We start from the raw sequence: 17927 nt of genomic DNA on the forward strand, positions 1-17927 counted from the left end.
ATGGACGAACGAGTTGAAGGTTATCTGTCAAAGTGGACCAACTTTTTAAGTGGTAAGTTGAGAAATTAGTTATTTTTTTGTAAATTCAATTTATGACTGTTTATTTCGTGGAAAAATAATAGTAATAAAAAAGGTTTTTTCAAATTCAGAAACTTTTCTCATTTTACATTAACAGTGTTACATTTAGGAAGTTAAATTAAGCTGATTTACCAAACATTGCATCTGTAGCTCTTGAAAATCTTTTGTTTTGGTTGTTTTTATTCATTTTGAAATTTTTTAAAATTATTTATAAATTTATTTCTGTATGTTTATAAATTAACTCTGTAAATTTTTATTTTTATTACAGTTTATTGATGGCGAAGTTGATGAGGAACAGAAATCTTACAGTTTTTTCAACTTAAAATTTTTCTTTTATTTCTATATTGAAAAGGTTTTGAAAGAGTGCCAACTGTTTTTCACACAACTATTTTATGTTATTAATTTGATGAGTTTTTTGAAGTGCTGGCGATGCAGTTGATTGAACTTTTGCCCTGCACCACTTTTATGTTTCAAACTTTTATTCTTACATTTTTGTATTAAGTTAATCTGTATAATGCACGTTTTTTAAAGTGATTATTTTAGGAATTGTTTAGTTTAGTTTATTTATGTTTAACAGTATTTAATACATTTGATAAAAATAAATATGTAAAAGAAATGTTCAGTTGGTTGAAGTTGCGAGAGTATAAAATTTCATTTCCAGTGCGCAGTAGGTTGAGCTTTTTGAACAGTTTTTTAAAAGAAATTGCTTTTAATATAGGCTGGCAGTCGAGATGGTTTGTTCTTGAAGATGGTGTTTTATATTATTACAAATCAAAGGAAGAAGTTCAAGCCGGTTGCAAAGGTTCTGTGAATGTGGCAATGTGCGAAATTATTGCCGACCAGGTGTACCCTAATCGTATGGAGGTGTGGATTCCCGGTGAAAAGCATTTCTACTTGCAGTGTTCAAGTGCACAAGAAAGACAGCGTTGGCTGATGGCTTTAGGATCAGCTAAAGCGAAATACAATTCCACGGCAGCAATGAACAACACGTTCAATGGTATCTTATTTATTTTTTTAGTAACAGTGCTAATGTGTAAATGTTTTGTAGATAGTATCATGAAGAATGCTTTGAATGCGAAATCGAAAGAATTGAAATTGTTCTGCAGTATTTTGAGACATCATTTGGATGCAATGCTGAAGTCGTTGGATAAAAACGAAAGCATCTCTCCACAAGTGGGAAAGAAGCACGAATGAAATGAATAAATGACGTGTTGATTGTTTTTTGTAATCATTTTTCAATTTTAGCAGTTCATAAAAGAAGCAAAGAAAATTTACAAGACGTGTATGAGATGTTCGGGTATTACTGAAGATTGGTTGTTTGTTATGAATCGCTGTAATTTAGCGTTGTCTTTGGTTGGTTGATTTCAGTTGGTTAAAAAAAATTTTTTTGCAAATTGATTTGCATGAACGTTTAAATTTAGAATGAAAATGATTGGAAAAATGATGACGATGAAGATAATAACAATGATCTGGTCGACGATGAGCTCAGTCATCAGGATACTCAGAGCGTACGAAGTTGTAGTTCAAGTGATTCGTCAAGTGAAAGTTCTGACAATGGGAGTACTGCGGAATTGCTTTTAGAATCACCTCCAAAAATTATTGCTGACATGTTGCTGAAGTATGTTTAAGTGAACTTTTTTTTAAAAAAATGAATATGCAGAATAAGTGTAATGGGTGGTGTAAACTGGAGTTTTTGAATTGGTTACAGTTTGGCAGAGTGTCTGAATGTGGAGAATCCAACGACGATGAAGAATTTTCAAACTGCTACTGAAACTTTGATAACCATCTTGGGTATGAATTGACAATTTGAAATGAATTTCATGCTAATATTTTCAAATTGTAGATGCTTTTAATTTTGGTGCTATGGCTGGTATTAAAATGGATCTCTTGCGAACTATTGAAGTGAAATTTAAATAAACTGATTCTTAGCATTGTTGACAACTATTGCACATAGCATTTTTGTTTGTAGCGCACGGCATTGTTCTGTGATGAAAATATGTCGAGCTTAAAACAAGTGCTGGAAGCGGAAGCCAAACTGGTAGTTGGTGCTAATTTGTTCGAACATTTGATAGGATATTTTAAAACGTAGGTTTAAAAGAATTTTTTTTCATTTTTAAACCAAAACTAATTCTAATTCAATACTGATTCAGGTGCGCGTTGTTTTTGTTGAAGTGTTTTCGTAATCTTTGTTCTGAATCTACCAACTCACTGCAATGCTTGAAAAAAGCTTTCAGGGATACGTTCACTGCACCTCATTTCAAACTGATAAATTATGTAATAGAGGTTAGTTTGAGAATTGAAATGAAGAATTGGAAAAACAAAATGCAAACAGTGCTTGGGATATTAAAATTTGATTTGTTTTTTCAGACCACCACACCCCATGTCGCTTCAGCTGATGAAATTGCACTGGCATTGTGCAACGAAGAAGACAAACCGATTCTAGAGGACAATGTCGACAATTCTTTACTGCTCAGATTTTTTACCCAGTGCGCCGAAACTATGCAAGAATGCGTTGATTTGGTGGAGCACATTGAAAAAATGAGACGATGAAATTTCTGGCGTCACAAAACTCGTATTGTTTTACATATTGTTTCTTACTTTTTTCAGTTTTCCATTTTTGAACTCTGCCTCCATGCTTCATGCTGGACATTGTTCATTTGCTCATTGCTTAACTGCAGTACCGGTGGTCTGCAAGTATTTTTTTTACCAATTTCACTGCAAAGTGAAATGCAGGTTATTATCATTTGTTTTTACTTCGTCGATTCTACAAACGAACGTTCTATTTGGCTTGGTCTACCTGGGTCGCAGTTCGTGCTGTTCTTGCCGTTTCTTATTGATCTTCGACAATTGGTTGTTTTTCCGGTCGTCTGATTGGTCAATGCTTGTCGGGAATGCTAAATGTGCAGAATCAGTTGGGGTGGGTGCCCAAGAGAACTGCATGAGATGAACTGTCAACGATCGATGAGAAAACGTGGTGAAAATTGTTTTTTTTTCTATACCGCCCTTGGTTATTTATTTCGTGTGCTATTTCAACTACGAGTTATAGTATGCATTGGCCGGATGTGCAGTGCACTTTTGTTGTACTTGCTTGTCACTTGCGAGAAAACATCTGTTGTGAACTGAAACTGGTTGATTTTTTTTTGTTGAAAAAGTTAAATTTAAAATGAAATACACGAATTAAAGTTATGGTTTATGATCCTTGTGTTTATTAATCAATATCAGCCCAACGTGCGTACTGCTATGCCAGAGTAAATTAATAATAAAAATGATTTATCAGAAAAACCAAATAAATTATGATTTCAATTTAACTTATTTTAATTTCAAAAAATACTCAATTTTACGTACAACTTTTGACTAATTAAGTAAGCCAAAAATCTACAGTAAGACATAAATAACAAAAGGTTGTATTGAATTAGTTGTTATGAAAAATGCAGGAAAGTTTACACTGGCTGCATTTGAAAATAGAAATTTTTCAATATTTTGATTTTTTTTAAATAGATAAATCTGAGCAATTTTTCATTTGTAAAAGTAATACTTGAGTTTGTCTGGTTAGCAGTTACAGTGCGCGGCTGTTCGGCATTACGTTTGTCGATCAGCTGTTTATGGCGTTCTAGTTTTTTGACGCTTGTTCGCTGTCGCAGCGTTGAAGTTTGAAAGAGACGTCTCTCGGCGATAATTTCTGGCTGTCAGTGATTTTCATCGTCTCTATGCGAGAGGAAAAATATTGCGTTGTACTTTTTCGAATATTTTATTCTCCAATTTGTTGACACTTGCAACGCCGACTGTTTCCATTTTTCTGTTCGTTGAAATTCGCTTTTGTGCCTGTTTTGATGTGCAATTTTTGGGCCATTTATCATCGTCGGTTTGCTTGATTGAATCGGTCGTTTTTCATTTTCTACTTTACGTACAATGTTCTGCTTATATTATGCTTTCTGCAACTGAAAGTAACCGTTTGACGATTTCAACTAACGTATATCATATTTTGCATGTAAATATTTATCATAACATTTGCATGTATTTTTTTCTGTTTGAAGAATGGCATCTGGTTTGACGGGTCATCGATCTCAAGCTAAAAAAGGCTTGGTAGATTCGACAAAGAAGCAGCAGAGACGATCAGCCAAAGTATTTTTGCTATCCATTTGTAAGGTTTGAGAAGTTCGAGTGCTATTTATTATTTTTTCAATTTCAGTCTGAACATAGCGTTTGTTCATCTCCAGCAGTGCTTTTTCAATATTCCGATCCATTGCATGCATCTCTAGGTGAGAAAATTTATGTTTTCAGCATGTTTAAAAAACTTTTTTTATTATTTAAAAATAGATGTTAATAATGGTTGTAAACAAGTAAAAGTTGAATCATCTTCATATTTCATACCAAATTACCAGCAAATCACTGTCGACGGTCAAGAAGCTATTTTTATTCCAATTACTTTGCCATCGTCGGTTGGTAAGTATATATTTTCCGACTATTATGAATTATTATTATTATTATTATCGTTATTATTATTAGAAGAAGACAATACTGCAATCTGACAAATAATTTGTATTAAAGGAATTTTAAACTCTTAATGACAACTGAAACAAAAGTTTATCATGAAATGAAAAGTTTTGATCTAAAAATTTTCCATTTTATGGTAGTGCTGTTTTTCTAGTTTTACATTTATTGCTTGGTTTTGCATTCCTGATTCACTACTGTTTGTCACAGGATAGTTTACTTGGTCAGGCGTATATTTTCTTTTGGCAGCGTTTTAAATTTCCTTTGTGAGAAACTCATGACCTTTAACAATTTACTGTAATTTTTTGAAGGTCGTCGCTGACTGAATAATGCTCGTTTTTTAAAAAACATTTTTCAAATGATGCAAACTGATGGGATGAGTTTTTTTTAATAAAAATTTATTCATATTTTAATGCCGCATTCATTGCGTTGAAAAGGCAAAAAAAACTTGTTGAACAAAATGTAAATAGATTAATAAAAATGAAAATGCAATTCTAACGTAAGGTATGCATTCAGAAGGTATTTTTACTGACCAAACTATTACGAGAAATTGTTCTACAGTGGGTAGTGTTTATTTTTAGGACCGTGTGAATTTTGTACATTTTCATTTACATAAATATGTTAGTAAGTTTTCAAATAGTTTTAATATGTTTATGAATTAAATGATTAAAACTTATTTTCTGCACAGATGTGCATGGTAGTTGAAAAGTTTTACAATTGTTTTTGCCTGTATCGCTTGATTATTGTCGAATGATATAATTGCACTTATACTGAAAAAAATTTCTTTTAGGAAAGTTAGTTAACCACATGTATAAACGGAGGAACAATTTTCTACGCCGTTTCGGAGAGTCTTTTTTTGTGCGCTAGATATTTAATGAGTTTATTTTTTCAGACGACGGAAGACAGTTTAGAAATTGATCCGCATATTTTTGGATTGGCAGTAGGGTGCCAATGAAATATTGGAATAATAGATTAAAGTTGATATGTCTTTGCGAACTTAAATTAGTTTGGGTTTGTTATTATAATAAACAAAAAATTTGAATACTTGTTTTCAGTTGCTCAGTAATTCAAGCTGTTTCGATATTTCTAGCAGCAAATTCTTGTTGATCACAAAGTCAGTGAGCGTATGAAATGCACTAGACAACACATGCGCAATGTTTGACTTTGTTTGCAGTTTTTTACACTCACGCGTAGAAACGGCAAATATTGTTGTTTGATGTACAGTATGAGAGTTGATTGTCAGGTTTCAATTTCACTAATCCATCGGCAAATATTTGTACTGATACTGTGTTGAGTCGGATGTGAAGGTTAGTGACAAGGCAGTGTTACATTTGGTAACTGACGAATTCGTATTGATCAGGTAACATTTGTTTTACTGTCTTTTACTTTTTACGTGATTTATTTATTGATGAGCATTTTTAAAATATAAAATTAAGAAAAACCAACGTTTTGGGTTCTATATTTGAAAACAAGCCAACTCATTATTGCAAGTTTTTTTTGAATTCAGAAAAATAAGGGTACCACGAGAAAAAAAATTACATTTAAGGTTTTGAGTGGATAAAATTGTTGAGAAACGCTGGTCTATGCTATGAGGAAATGTACATTTACAAATAATTATATAAAATTGTAGAAGAAGAAAGATTAACTAATAGTATTTTCAAGTTGAAAAATTTTTTTTTCTAATGTAGGTTCATTATTATTACCGCCTTCGCAGACATTTACTGCAGATTTGGCTGAGTTGATGCAGCCAGGTTTGCAAATAGCGACAACAGTACCGAACGCAGGCGAGTCGTTGGTGCCAGTGAAATCGTCGTCTGACAGTGGAACGGGATCATTATCCGCGGTCTCTTTATTTCACGGTCAGTCGTATCCGGTGGCCGACGGCAACGAGACCTCTCGGTCTTCGGTTGTGCACTTGCAGGCAATGTGTCCAAGTCCGGGGCGAGCGGTTGAAGACGGTTGGTCTTCGTCGAAGGTTGGATCCTCCGTTGGTTGCCCTACCGGCCTGACGGACACTACTGGCCGAAAATCATCGACCAGGTCGTTGGTGCCGATATTGCCCAAACCGCCGCCACTGGCCAGTTGTCAGCCGAAGCAGATCCAGCCGACTGTAATTGTCCACCAGCCACAGACGATTGTACTGCCGGTGGGCGAGGTCGGCTCCACGAGGACTGACGCGGCTGTGGACCCAAGCCAGACCCCACTGTGGTTATCATTTGAAACTTCTGCTGACCAGCTGACCAATGTTGCTGGTGTTGGTCAAGGTCAGCTGACCGCGGTCAACTTGCCCGAAGAGGCGGTGAATGTGGGCGCGCCGTCTTTGTTTACCGTGCAGCCGATGGACAGTGGTAAGTCGTTGTACCAACCGTCGAAGTCAGACTGCCCGTCAGCATCGCCTGTGCTGATCCAACTGGCTACTTCCTCGTTTGCGTGTCCGTCGGTCAGCGGCGGCGGCGGGGGTGGTGTCGGGTCATCGTCCCTCGCCTATGACCAGCCACGGATTGACAACAAAGCGGACAATGTTCCGCAGCCGCCTGGTCACAACGAGCCGACAGCCAGTGCATCTAATGTAGCAGCGGTTGCTGATTATTCGTCATCACTTGAATCTTCCCAACAAAGTCAGCAGCAGTACTGGCTTATACAATCCGGAACCGCTGGAGCCGGCGGTCAGCTAATTTCGATGCAGCCGGCGAACGGGAGCTCTACACTCGTAACGACTGCATCTGCTCCAAGTGGTGATCAGCAACAGCAAGAGCATAGCACAAAATTACCGGTACAACCGATTGTTATTCCGCACGGTCAACTTGCGGCTACGTCTGGCAACGTCGGTCACTCGCAGTTGGTATCTCCTCGGGCGTTGCTTGTCGGTATGTCGGTACGCAATTTCATCGCCAACAGTGAATGTAATTTCTTTATTTCTAAGGCAATAGCCATTTCCAACAAGATCCAAATGATCCGTCCAAATGGACAATGATACCAGTAAATGTCGGTTCGAATGGAAAAGCGCCAGTGGCATCGTTGTCCGGCGCTACGGCTTTATTGGCCGTATCGCCTACGCCGACCCTGATGGATTTGTCCCTTTTTACCGCCGCTCCGAACAATTCTGCAAGCGTTAACAAACAGTCGTCTGTTCAGTCTGAAACAGCGGCAACGGCATCAGCAACGTCAAAACGTCTGAAAAGAATCGCTTGCAGCTGTCCAATATGCAAATTGAACGAAACGAAGTAAATTGAGTTTTGTTCACTATTTGTTGAGCGGATTTGAGAATTTTCTTTTTTACAGACCAACTAGTGAACGTTTGAAGTATCACGTTTGTCATATTGCTAATTGTGGACGAACATACGGAAAGACATCCCACTTGCGTGCTCATCTACGGTGGCACATGGGTGAACGGCCATTTTCGTGTGACTGGCCACTTTGTGAGAAACGGTTCACCAGGTCGGATGAGTTGCAGCGTCATCACCGCACTCACACAGGTATCAGTCAGATTTGCAGAAAATTGTGAAATCAAATCCTGATTTAAGTTTAATTATATATATACATATATATATATATATATATATATACTACGATTCGTTTTCAATTATCGACAAAAAATGTTTTATTTCACAATTTTTGTTTTTGAAAATTAATTTTATTCTTTCAGGAGAGAAGAGATTTCTTTGCTGTATTTGTCAGAAACGTTTCCTGCGCAGTGATCATTTGACAAAGCACAAGAAGACACATTGTCAAGCTGGGAACAAAGACGCGACTGTTGAAACAAGCAGTCACGATTCGGACAAAACAAATAACGCTTTGGAAGTCGACTGCAGCAACAGCAGTGCTGGATGATGCGGAGGAATGTGAAATTTATTTATTAATTATTTTTTTCGGAAACGTAATTTCGTTTAAAGAAAAAAAAATGAAAAAGATGCCTTTCTTGCAGTGGTGCTGCGTTCTTTCTCTCTTCAGAATTGCTGCGTTTGTTCAATTTCTCTGAACTGTTGAGAAGTTGTCACTTTTGCAGCTTTAATCCTTTATTTTTGCCTAATTTTTTTCAAAAAGCTGAAAATTTGGCTGATCCAAGTTTCTTCCAGTAATTAATTGTTCTACCATTTGTTTTTTTAAATAATGATGCATTAATTTTATTTCAAAATAGAGCTCTAACTGAAAATGCATTATTTGGAACTGACTCAGTTCAATCGTTCTACTTATGATGCTTGCTTCTTCTTTTTTTATATTAATTAATAGTATAAGCGCAAAGTTTAAAAGCGCAGTCTGTTTTCCTCAGCCACTGAGAGCAGTTTCAGAAAGATGGATTAGTTTTTTCTCTTTTTACCGTTGTTTTACTATTTTCTTATGCGGTACCGATTCGACGAAAAATTAATTGTTTTACCTTGTTATTATATTTGATACGATGATACTTTATAAAAAAAATATTAATATTACGATTCTGATGTAAGAAATTAAAAATCACAAAGAAAGAAAACCCCAGGTTTATTTTTTTTTTCACTTATTTGCTCGATTTTCGTGACCGTAAACTAATGATATCAAAATGGAAGTAAATTTTATGCAGAAAAATTGAAAATTCCACTTTAAAATGTCAAAATTTTTGAACATTATAACAACTGGATCACTGGCTTCATCAGTTTTTTAAACAAAAGCATATCAAGCCCTAGCGCATGTTGGAACTGTTTAAAACTTCTTATTATATTATGAAAAATATTCATTTCTGTTATTTTTATTTTTAATTTTGCATATTTCAACATTTCAGATGATCTACAAAATTTACAGTAAATATAATTATAATGCAGGTTCAATTGTAATTTTATCAAAAATTATAAAAAATAAATTGACAGTATTGCTATATGATGTTTTAAAAGTTAGATAATCTTCAATTCCTGCAAAAACGGTGCTTCAGACAGCTGATGCTAGGCCGCAAAATAAATTTAAAAACACTACAAATACAAGCCATCGATGAAATATTTTTTTATTTGATTGCCATTTTATGATGTCCTTAGATTTTTTATTGATGAAATTTGTAACAGTAAATGCTTACAATAAAAAAACACCTCTAATTTCAATTCAGCAGTGGCAGAAACCAATAAAAGATAGTAAATTTACAAAATATAAATAATAATAACAATAAATGTAAAATTTTATAATTTTAGTAAAAAAATAAATTTATTTATTCAATGTACTCAATTTTATTTAATTTCATGATGAATTAAGGCAAATTCATTGTCTATCTGCCATCAATATTTATAATTACCTGATTTTCTATAGAATACTGTGTTTGCAAAAGTTTTTAAAATTTCATTTTAAAACAATTTATGAAATGAAATATGCATTTTAAAATTCATGATAAGACGATTTTCTTTTATGATGAGCCAAATATGGAAATAAATTGAATTGCATTCTTTTTAGAAATGTGGTTAGTATTTATTATTAAAGTTATTATCACATATTTATAATTTTATTTCAAAAGCGAAATATATTTATTACAAAAAGTTTTCATTTGATCTTTTCGATGGTGTGTTAAAATTTTTGAAAAGTTCATTCTGTTTCGTAAAAACGTGGAATTATTTCACAGAATTTTGAATAAAATTCTTTATTGAACTAATATACGGGGATATATAATGTCGAAGAATTTAGGGATGGAGGAGGAATAATCGCATAAACAAATATAAGTAGAAAAAAAAGAAGGTTTTGCATACAGTAGTATCACTCATTAAGAGCGGGAAAATATGGCAAAACTGGTTTTTGAATTCGAAAAACATGCTTTCCAGTCAAAACTATTTTCGTTGATATTTTGTTTGAAATATTTCCCGCTGTCTTGCCATTTCTTTGTCGACTACTGCAGCAGTTGGTGGCTGATTGAAATTTCTTTGAGATTTTGACAGTATTAATTGTTTCCAGTTTAAAGCTCGAATAGTTTTTCGAAAAGTGAGTATTTAGTACATGTATATTTCTTTTAAACTAAGCGAAATTCAATTGAAATTACTATATTCTTTTATTATTATCAATTTGAAGTTTCCACTTTACCAAATGTTTTATATTTATAGTACTTTGTATGTATTATAGATATGTGGCATTGTTTGTCGTATAAATTATGCAAAGCCAGAAACGCCTCGTTATCCAAGAGCAAAGCCGGAAACTTATCATTATGTTCGCCTTTTGAAATTATTTTTCAATTACATATGAGCAATGCTTCAAGCGCATTTTCAGCAGTCAAATCCACAGTACCGTTCCAATGATAGACAAGACATACACTTCATTGCGTGACTCAATACACAGAACAACCGACTCTCTTGTTGTTTGCTTTCTTCGCTCTTCTTCAATTTGCATTGATGACGTTCTTGTTCATCGCTCACCTTCGCACAGTGAAAATGGCAAGTGGGAACGTTAAATGTTCATTGCAAAATGCCGTTGCTAAACCATCAGTATTTGTTCAAAATGATCCAGTGGATGCAAAGCCCAAAGAGTGCTGTAAGTAGTTTTTAAATGTTAGCAAATTGTACTGCATGCTATATTATTTTTCAATTTCTTGAAACTTGAATTCGGTGCAATTTTGTGAAATGGTGTAAAATGGAAATCGTGTTCATCTTTTCTGTTTGAATAGCAGTCAAATAAGGTTGTCATTCTTATTATTTTCATCGTCGTTTAGTTAAGAAGTTGATTTGTGAATTCGCATTCAGTTTTACTTGAGAATCCTCTTCTGCTTTCTCTGCTACTCAGAATGTTATATCTTGTTCAAGATTATTGTACTATTGTTGGCCAACTGCTTTTTTTGCAAAAATTTCCTTTACAACCAAACCGAAGTATAATGCAAGGTAGATAATCAAATGAAATAATATAATAACAGTGGAAAGAAACTATCGTTGTGGTGTATGGTTTTAAGAGTTTTATCTAGTTTTAGTAGGGTCTAAGCAATGATAAAAATCTCTGTTGTCTTCTTTTATCTGTCGTTACAGAAATTTCACTATTGCTTTCATATGTGATGTGACAGCAGGAAGATGTTCAGTGAAATTTTGTATTAGAAATTTTACAAAGCACTGGTGTTGGGACGAGTTGAAATTGTTAGTCATTTTCTGCAGTTTCCTACAGTTAAAAATCATAACATAAAAAGATGACCTGGTAGAAAATGGGCAAAACAATCACAGAATAAAACGAAACATCAAATACACAGTGTGGAATGTCTAAAGTGAGTTGTGACAACATGTATACTGTGCAAACGGTGTCATTTAGTTCAAAACATTTAGTACAGAAAATTTTTCTAACGCAACAATGGACATTAGAGAATAGAATAATAATAATTAATAGGTGAATAGTAGTTTGGAAAATGAAAAGAACTTTAGAAACAAAAAATCTCATGAAACAATCAGCGGATAGTGTGCTCTTCTTTTGTGAACGTGCGCGACACTTTACACGGGAGTAAAGGTACGTGGTTGCGGCTTGCGCTGTTCCACCCAATCGCTGTAAGCATCTCTGAAATAATATTCATTTTGATAATGATCAAATTGTTGCTCAAATTCAACTTAATAAACTAAAACGACTAGAAAATCCGATTACATTCTCAGTCATTAGCATTCTGATTGAAACGGAAAAATCACTTGATCTTAATTAATTAATCTGCTAATTATTGATCATTTCAATGTTGCTTGCGGCAACTCGTCAATTGACTCAGTGATATGCAGTGACTCGGTATTGGAAAATTTTCACTATAATTTATTTATTATTAAACAAATTTCAAAAGCCCCTTTCCTTTTTCATATAATTAAAACAAACATCTTTATCTTTTCTGACAAATGAAATATTTCGAATGTCTGTAGCTAGCAGTGAATGTATTGAAACAAGCTGAATTGTAAACATAAGTGAAAACAAGTGATTTCATAGCTTATTTGAATTATGAAATATTACAGATTGAAAATTTGTGTTGTTAGTAATGTATTTTTTGTAATAAAAATGCTTACAAAGCCAACTAACTTTTAATATTTGATCCACCTGATGTGATTAAATCTGATTTCACTTTAAAGTGGCATTTTAGTCGAACATCCTAAAATCATCAAATCTTAGGAAGTGCATTTTACATTTCAGTCATCAACATTTGAAGAGGATAGATATATTGTATGCAAAAATCAATCGAGTACAGCTAATTAAATATATTGCAGTGATTGAGAGTTGATTTAAATCTTTAAACAGATGAATTCAGAAAATGTACTATACAAAAACTTAGAATCGTAAAACTTACCTACAATAGCGAACAACGCAATCATTATTCGAGTATTCGTGGTTCCAGTTTGGAGAGTGCATGTCTGATGTTCCTTCGTTAGTTCCATTGGTCTGAGAAAATGTTTGATTTCCTGTTGGATTCGAACTGAGCGGAAACTCGGCCTCTATTTCAATTTCAGTTCTCATGCGATTCTGTAAAGAATTTTTTTGTCCAATAAACAGTATATAAGTGGAAGCGCTTTACCGTAGTATAAGAAGTTTGCGGTACAGTTAGTGTTGTAGTAGCTGTAAGCACCTGTTGCGGAGGTGGTTCAGCAATCAGACTAGCCAATGTTTTACCATTCAAGCCAGTCATGGCATCGTTGGCTTCTGTCATAGCGCTAGTGCTGTCAGGTAAACTTTGAGAAAGCAAATATTTCTGTTGGTGAAAATATTCTCCGCATGATTGCAATGTGCAGCCGTTTGAATTTCCTCCCTGAATTCACACAATTTTGACATTGCATAATAGATGTTGTGTTGAAACATACTTTTGATAATAAATTTGCTCTATAAGCAGCCAACTGTTTCAAGTAGTCTTTTTTAGCGGATTCAGTTTTTTGCTTGTAAACCTAAATTAATGTACGCATTATTTAGCGATAATAAATGGCAAGCAGTACTTTGTTTGATCAGACCATCAGACTTTGATGTGTTAGAAGAATGTGTAAAAGAATTAATTAGGATAAATGCGGTGCAGCAGCAGCAGTACAGAGCAATTTAAATTATTTCATAAATGAAATGAAGTTGAATTGAAATGAAATGAAATTCTTCATTTTTACCAAATTTACAGTTAATGATGAGCAGGTTGTTTGTCAAAGGGTAGTAATAGGAGAAGCTATTTTCATGTTACTTAGTTTGTTCGTTTACATGTTGTCAGTTTGAGTAGGAAAGACAGTTTGCATTGTGTCAGGGACGGTAATTATTAAATATCCATAATGTGTCGAGGTCATCTGCATTTCAGGTGAACCTGATTCTTATGAGTAATATTTCCTAAGAAAGTATAACAAATTTCTCAGTCACTATCTTGCTCTAAAATCAATTTCATACATCCAAAAATAGTATAAAAATTGCTTGTTCAATTTATCGGCAGCTCAGATGTTTGAAAAGACCGGTTACAACAAATAGCCGTTCAGAACTGGTAAGATTGTCTCTATTGCAAACCCTGCTTGTAAAAATTTCCAAAAATACCCATTTCGCATTATGAGCGAATTTCATTTTTGTATCTGCACGATCAAGTCGTTGCTGAAAAGAGACGAAAATATTAATAATTTTGCTTACATTTTTGGCGTCCGCATTTAAGCCGTCCCACAGGGTTGCCACAATTTTCGACACTTCACCAAAGCTGGCGTTCGGATTTTGACCCTTAATCGTTGCCTGAGTATCTCGGAAAAATAAAGCGTAGGCGGATACAGGCCTGCAAAGTAGGAGAAAAGCATTCTTACTGATCGTTACATAATTTTTAGTCGGTAAACGAGCTTATCAAAGATTGTTCTTAAATTTTTAATAATAAAAGTGAAACGGTCCCTATTTGGCATCATTTCAAACAGAAAATAAATAGCATTGCAAATGCCAAATGATAGTCGCCTTTGATTAGACTAATTGAACCGGAATTGTCCTATTAAATGCTTCAAAATTGGAAATTCTATTTGTAAAGCATTTCAACTTCCCATCATTATCGATCAATTGCGCAACAACGGCAAGTAAGAGAGAATTCATCGATAAGTGAGCAGGAGAAAAAAGTAATAATAAATTCGTCTAGTTGTTGTTGTATATTTTGAATAATATTTTTTGAAAATCAAACACTTACTTTTGTGGTTCGTTGGGATCTTTCTTCGGCTTTCGTTTCCGACCTTGACGCTTTTGTCGTATATTTCTGCTTATTGGACTAATTTCCGATTGTGTTGGCTGCTTGTACGTGCAATAAGAGCTCTGCAATGAGAAAATTGTCACAAATCAACTATTGCTAGTGATCAAATAATTAATTAATTCATTCATTCATTAGTGATGAATCGTCATCTAATTTGGAAATCTAATGTGGTTCTTCTGTTGAATTTTTTGCTCATCATAATGTGAAATAATAATGTAAATCATTTGTGAAACAATAAGTCAATTAGAAATGATTATTCAAAGTGTTCAAATACTGAAATTTATTTCTCATAAAAATGTAGAAATTGTTTTTCTAATTTTGGTTAATTGCATTGATTGAGGTTCGACGAATGAGATGAACAATTCGAAATAGTTGAATAATTCTTATCATTTGAGGAAGCTCGAAAATATGTGAATCCCTGAGGCTTAGAGCAAGGTATGCTTATGAAAGGACATTTGCATTGCAATGATACACTAATCTTAATTGTAACTTGGTAGATTTAAATGGGTCAACAAAAGAGAAAATATGAAAATCAAAAAAAAATTATTGTAAAGTGACCTACTGAGAATATTCTGTAGCAAAGCGACTGACTGACACTGAAGCTTATTTCAAAAATTGTTTGTTTATTTCATGCTCAGCTTTGATAAGCTAACAAAAACCGGCTTCGGTCAACATTTTCTTTCCATTCTCTTCATTCAGTGCTATTCTCAGCTAGTTGGTTGTTATTTAGCAAAATGAAATTGTAGGTTCAGTTTGTTTGAAAATATGCATATTCAATGCTGAATATATGAAAAGAGAAAAATTATAATTGAAAATTACGAACAAGAGGATGAAAATCAATACAAATTTAGCCATCTTTTCTCCAATAGCCATCCAACTCAACAGATTGCTTATATTAGGTGAATTTTTCAATGAATTGTAAAATATATTAATCATTTTCATTGTCAATGTTTGCATGCACAGAAAAGCATCTTTGTAAAGGAGGCCAGTATGGGTCGTTCAAGCATCTCCATATGGAGTTTGAAAAAAAAATTCTTTTTAATGCCGCATTTGGTTAAACTGCATGCAAGTCACTGTCATTGTGTGAATTGCACCATAGAGGTCGTTGACAGCTATCATTTGAAACTTTTGTATTCGGTTAATAATAGAAGCATTTTATCGATAAACAAGGAATAAAAAAAAGCACTTCAACAAATAAAACATTTTGTATTATTACATCAAATAACCACGTATAAAGTTAAAGTTGGGTTATTATATTTTTTCCGTTTTTTTCGAATATGATTAATAATTGGAGAATAATAGTGCGTAAGAATGTGAATAACCCCCATGACAATAATAATAATAATAATAAGTAAATAAAAGCATGCTTTTTTAAAATATTTATTTACATAGTTAATGGACTGAATCGCGAAAGTTGTTGTGCTTGTGAAATGCCAATTTTCAAAGGGGGTCATCGTCGTCATATCAGCAATAATTTGCCAATGTGCTGCTACTATCAGCATTATGGAATTTTGAAATTATTCTACCGGTCACAGTACTTCAGTGTGAACGCTTTTTGTATTATTTTCACTGTTAGCTGGATAATTTGCAATCTTGTCTGGCTCACATAAAATACTCATATATGAATTTTAATTTATGAAATAAATTTGAAATAATTTGTTAGCTATTTAACCTGTTGTACATTTCTAGAAATAAATATGTAATTTGAAAATTTCCCATCATCGCCTAATTGAGGACAACTGATAAAGCTAAATGAAAATGGGATTTTGTGATAATATAATTATTGTTAAATATTTGCAAATGTAGAAATCTGGTGAATTCTATTTGGATTAGAGGGGAGGGAAAAAATGTGAAATTTCAGAGAATTAAGAGAGAGAAAGAAAAAAAAATATATATATTCCTTTTCAACAATCATCAGACAAATAAATCATTACGGAAACAAGGTGTAATAGAATGTCGCGGATTGTCAGTTTTTCATTTGCATGGCCATTTTTATTGATCCCCCCTTATTCGGTTTTATTGCAAGAATTGTGTTGTCATTCTTGTTAGCAGATTCGCTCTTTATCCTCACTGTTCCTAGCAAATGCCAATTTCAACTAGTTAATTTCTAGCTGAGAAGAAGCTTCAACTGATTGGAGCATCTAATTTCCAAATTGTGACAAACAACAAATCGAACTCGAAATACGATCTCGTTAATTACAAATTGCAATGTTGTTGTTCCATTTGCTCAGAATTGCGCGCAATAATGCTGCCTATATTTATTTTTATTTATATTTATATGAAATTATCGATTTTCCATTAGAAGAACACTTTTAAATTATTAGCAAATTACATGTACAAAATTTGCAATTGATAATTTTAAAAGTTGCTCTATGTAATATTATTATTAAAAGCGAACCGTTCGTTTCCCATAACATCCACCTAGAAAGATGGCAATCCTGAGATGAGAATCCACGATTGCTTATTGGTTTTGGGTTTTTCTTTTTCTATTTTCTATTTTGTGGCGAATTTAATATTCGATACAACTTACCGTATCTTCGTCTTCTGGCTTTTCCATGTTAGGCTGATTTATGGGCCGTTGATAGATGTTCATAGGACAGGACAAGTTTGAATTGTTGTACAAATTGGGATCTTGATTTGGATATCCATTTCCGACAAGATTGCCGTTGGTTGGGTCGATCGGCTGCATGAGAGCACTGTGGCTCAAATCCACTTGACCAGGCAAGAAACTCGGTTCTAAATTGTTGATGTCCTGGTAGTCGACGACGTTGGCCGCCTGCACCGTTAGCAGTGATGCGTAGGAGCCGTTGTGATCAACGGCCGTTGCTGTTTGAAGCGAATCAAAGTCTGGACAGTCGGCTGTTGTCCAGTATGTGCCCGGATCACCGGCAGCCAGTTGTGGAGAGACACTTTGTTGGGAATGTGGAGCCATCAGCATCCCGTTGTATTGGTCGTAATTGCCGTAGTAGTCCTTTGCCGGGTCGAATTCTAAATTGAAGTCCGTTTTCCCGTATCCGTGCTGAGTCACCGGCATTTTGCCGTACAGTTGCTGACTTGGAATTTCTTCCGCTGCTGAATAGCCACAGTAGTTCATCGTTTAGCCTGAAATAAGCAGAATGGTGTGTGTGAGTGTGTGTTTGTGTGTGTGCAAACAGCCGGAGTGCATCCGCGTCGCGGTAATCGCGTCTTGCGAGCAAATTGAAAACATGCACTGCCGATCAACGGCTAGCTAATGGAATTTTCA

General features: G+C 34.3%; 3 protein-coding genes across 3 annotated transcripts; 2 read left to right on the plus strand and 1 right to left on the minus strand.

Annotated features, from left to right (window-relative positions):
• Positions 1 to 8400, plus strand: Tsp_05506 (zinc finger protein). Its single transcript, XM_003371804.1, has 15 exons — positions 1 to 52; positions 740 to 1251; positions 1324 to 1431; positions 1500 to 1696; positions 1787 to 1869; positions 1922 to 1980; positions 2048 to 2163; positions 2229 to 2361; positions 2446 to 2564; positions 2686 to 2995; positions 4461 to 4521; positions 6258 to 7436; positions 7493 to 7793; positions 7852 to 8045; positions 8216 to 8400. Exons 1-15 carry the CDS (start codon positions 1 to 3, stop codon positions 8398 to 8400), a joined length of 3609 nt encoding a protein of 1202 aa, XP_003371852.1.
• A 1895-nt stretch (positions 8401 to 10295) lies between these two features.
• Positions 10296 to 10957, plus strand: Tsp_05505 (hypothetical protein). The gene is made up of 3 exons (XM_003371805.1): positions 10296 to 10307; positions 10633 to 10716; positions 10754 to 10957. The coding sequence occupies exons 1-3, from the start codon at positions 10296 to 10298 to the stop codon at positions 10955 to 10957; spliced, it is 300 nt and encodes a 99-aa protein (XP_003371853.1).
• Positions 10958 to 11972: 1015 nt separating this feature from the next.
• On the minus strand, positions 11973 to 17777 carry Tsp_05504 (putative HMG box). Its single transcript, XM_003371806.1, has 8 exons — positions 17214 to 17777; positions 14624 to 14745; positions 14095 to 14230; positions 13978 to 14058; positions 13308 to 13388; positions 13025 to 13255; positions 12800 to 12972; positions 11973 to 12036 (listed from the first exon to the last, which is right to left on the minus strand). The coding sequence occupies exons 1-8, from the start codon at positions 17775 to 17777 to the stop codon at positions 11973 to 11975; spliced, it is 1452 nt and encodes a 483-aa protein (XP_003371854.1).
• Between the last annotated feature and the right edge of the window lie 150 nt (positions 17778 to 17927).

This window comes from Trichinella spiralis (assembly GCF_000181795.1).
Source record: "Trichinella spiralis strain ISS 195 chromosome Unknown Scfld9, whole genome shotgun sequence".
Lineage (NCBI taxonomy): Eukaryota > Metazoa > Nematoda > Enoplea > Trichinellida > Trichinellidae > Trichinella > Trichinella spiralis.

Excerpts from the sequence above, each read along its gene's own strand:
- Tsp_05506 (XM_003371804.1), top strand. The coding sequence starts at position 1 with ATGGACGAACGAGTTGAAGGTTATCTGTCAAAGTGGACCAACTTTTTA. Across the intron at positions 1,432-1,499 it reads GTAATTTAGCGTTGTCTTTG|AATGAAAATGATTGGAAAAA; the intron begins GTTGGTTGATTT and ends GTTTAAATTTAG. Across the intron at positions 7,794-7,851 it reads TGCAAATTGAACGAAACGAA|ACCAACTAGTGAACGTTTGA; the intron begins GTAAATTGAGTT and ends TCTTTTTTACAG.
- Tsp_05505 (XM_003371805.1), top strand. Across the intron at positions 10,717-10,753 it reads AGCCGGAAACTTATCATTAT|CAATGCTTCAAGCGCATTTT; the intron begins GTTCGCCTTTTG and ends ATTACATATGAG.
- Tsp_05504 (XM_003371806.1), bottom strand. The coding sequence starts at position 17,777 with ATGAACTACTGTGGCTATTCAGCAGCGGAAGAAATTCCAAGTCAGCAA. Across the intron at positions 14,059-14,094 it reads TAAATGCGGACGCCAAAAAT|CAACGACTTGATCGTGCAGA; the intron begins GTAAGCAAAATT and ends GTCTCTTTTCAG. Across the intron at positions 13,389-13,977 it reads TGGAAATTTTTACAAGCAGG|GTTTACAAGCAAAAAACTGA; the intron begins GTTTGCAATAGA and ends ACATTAATTTAG.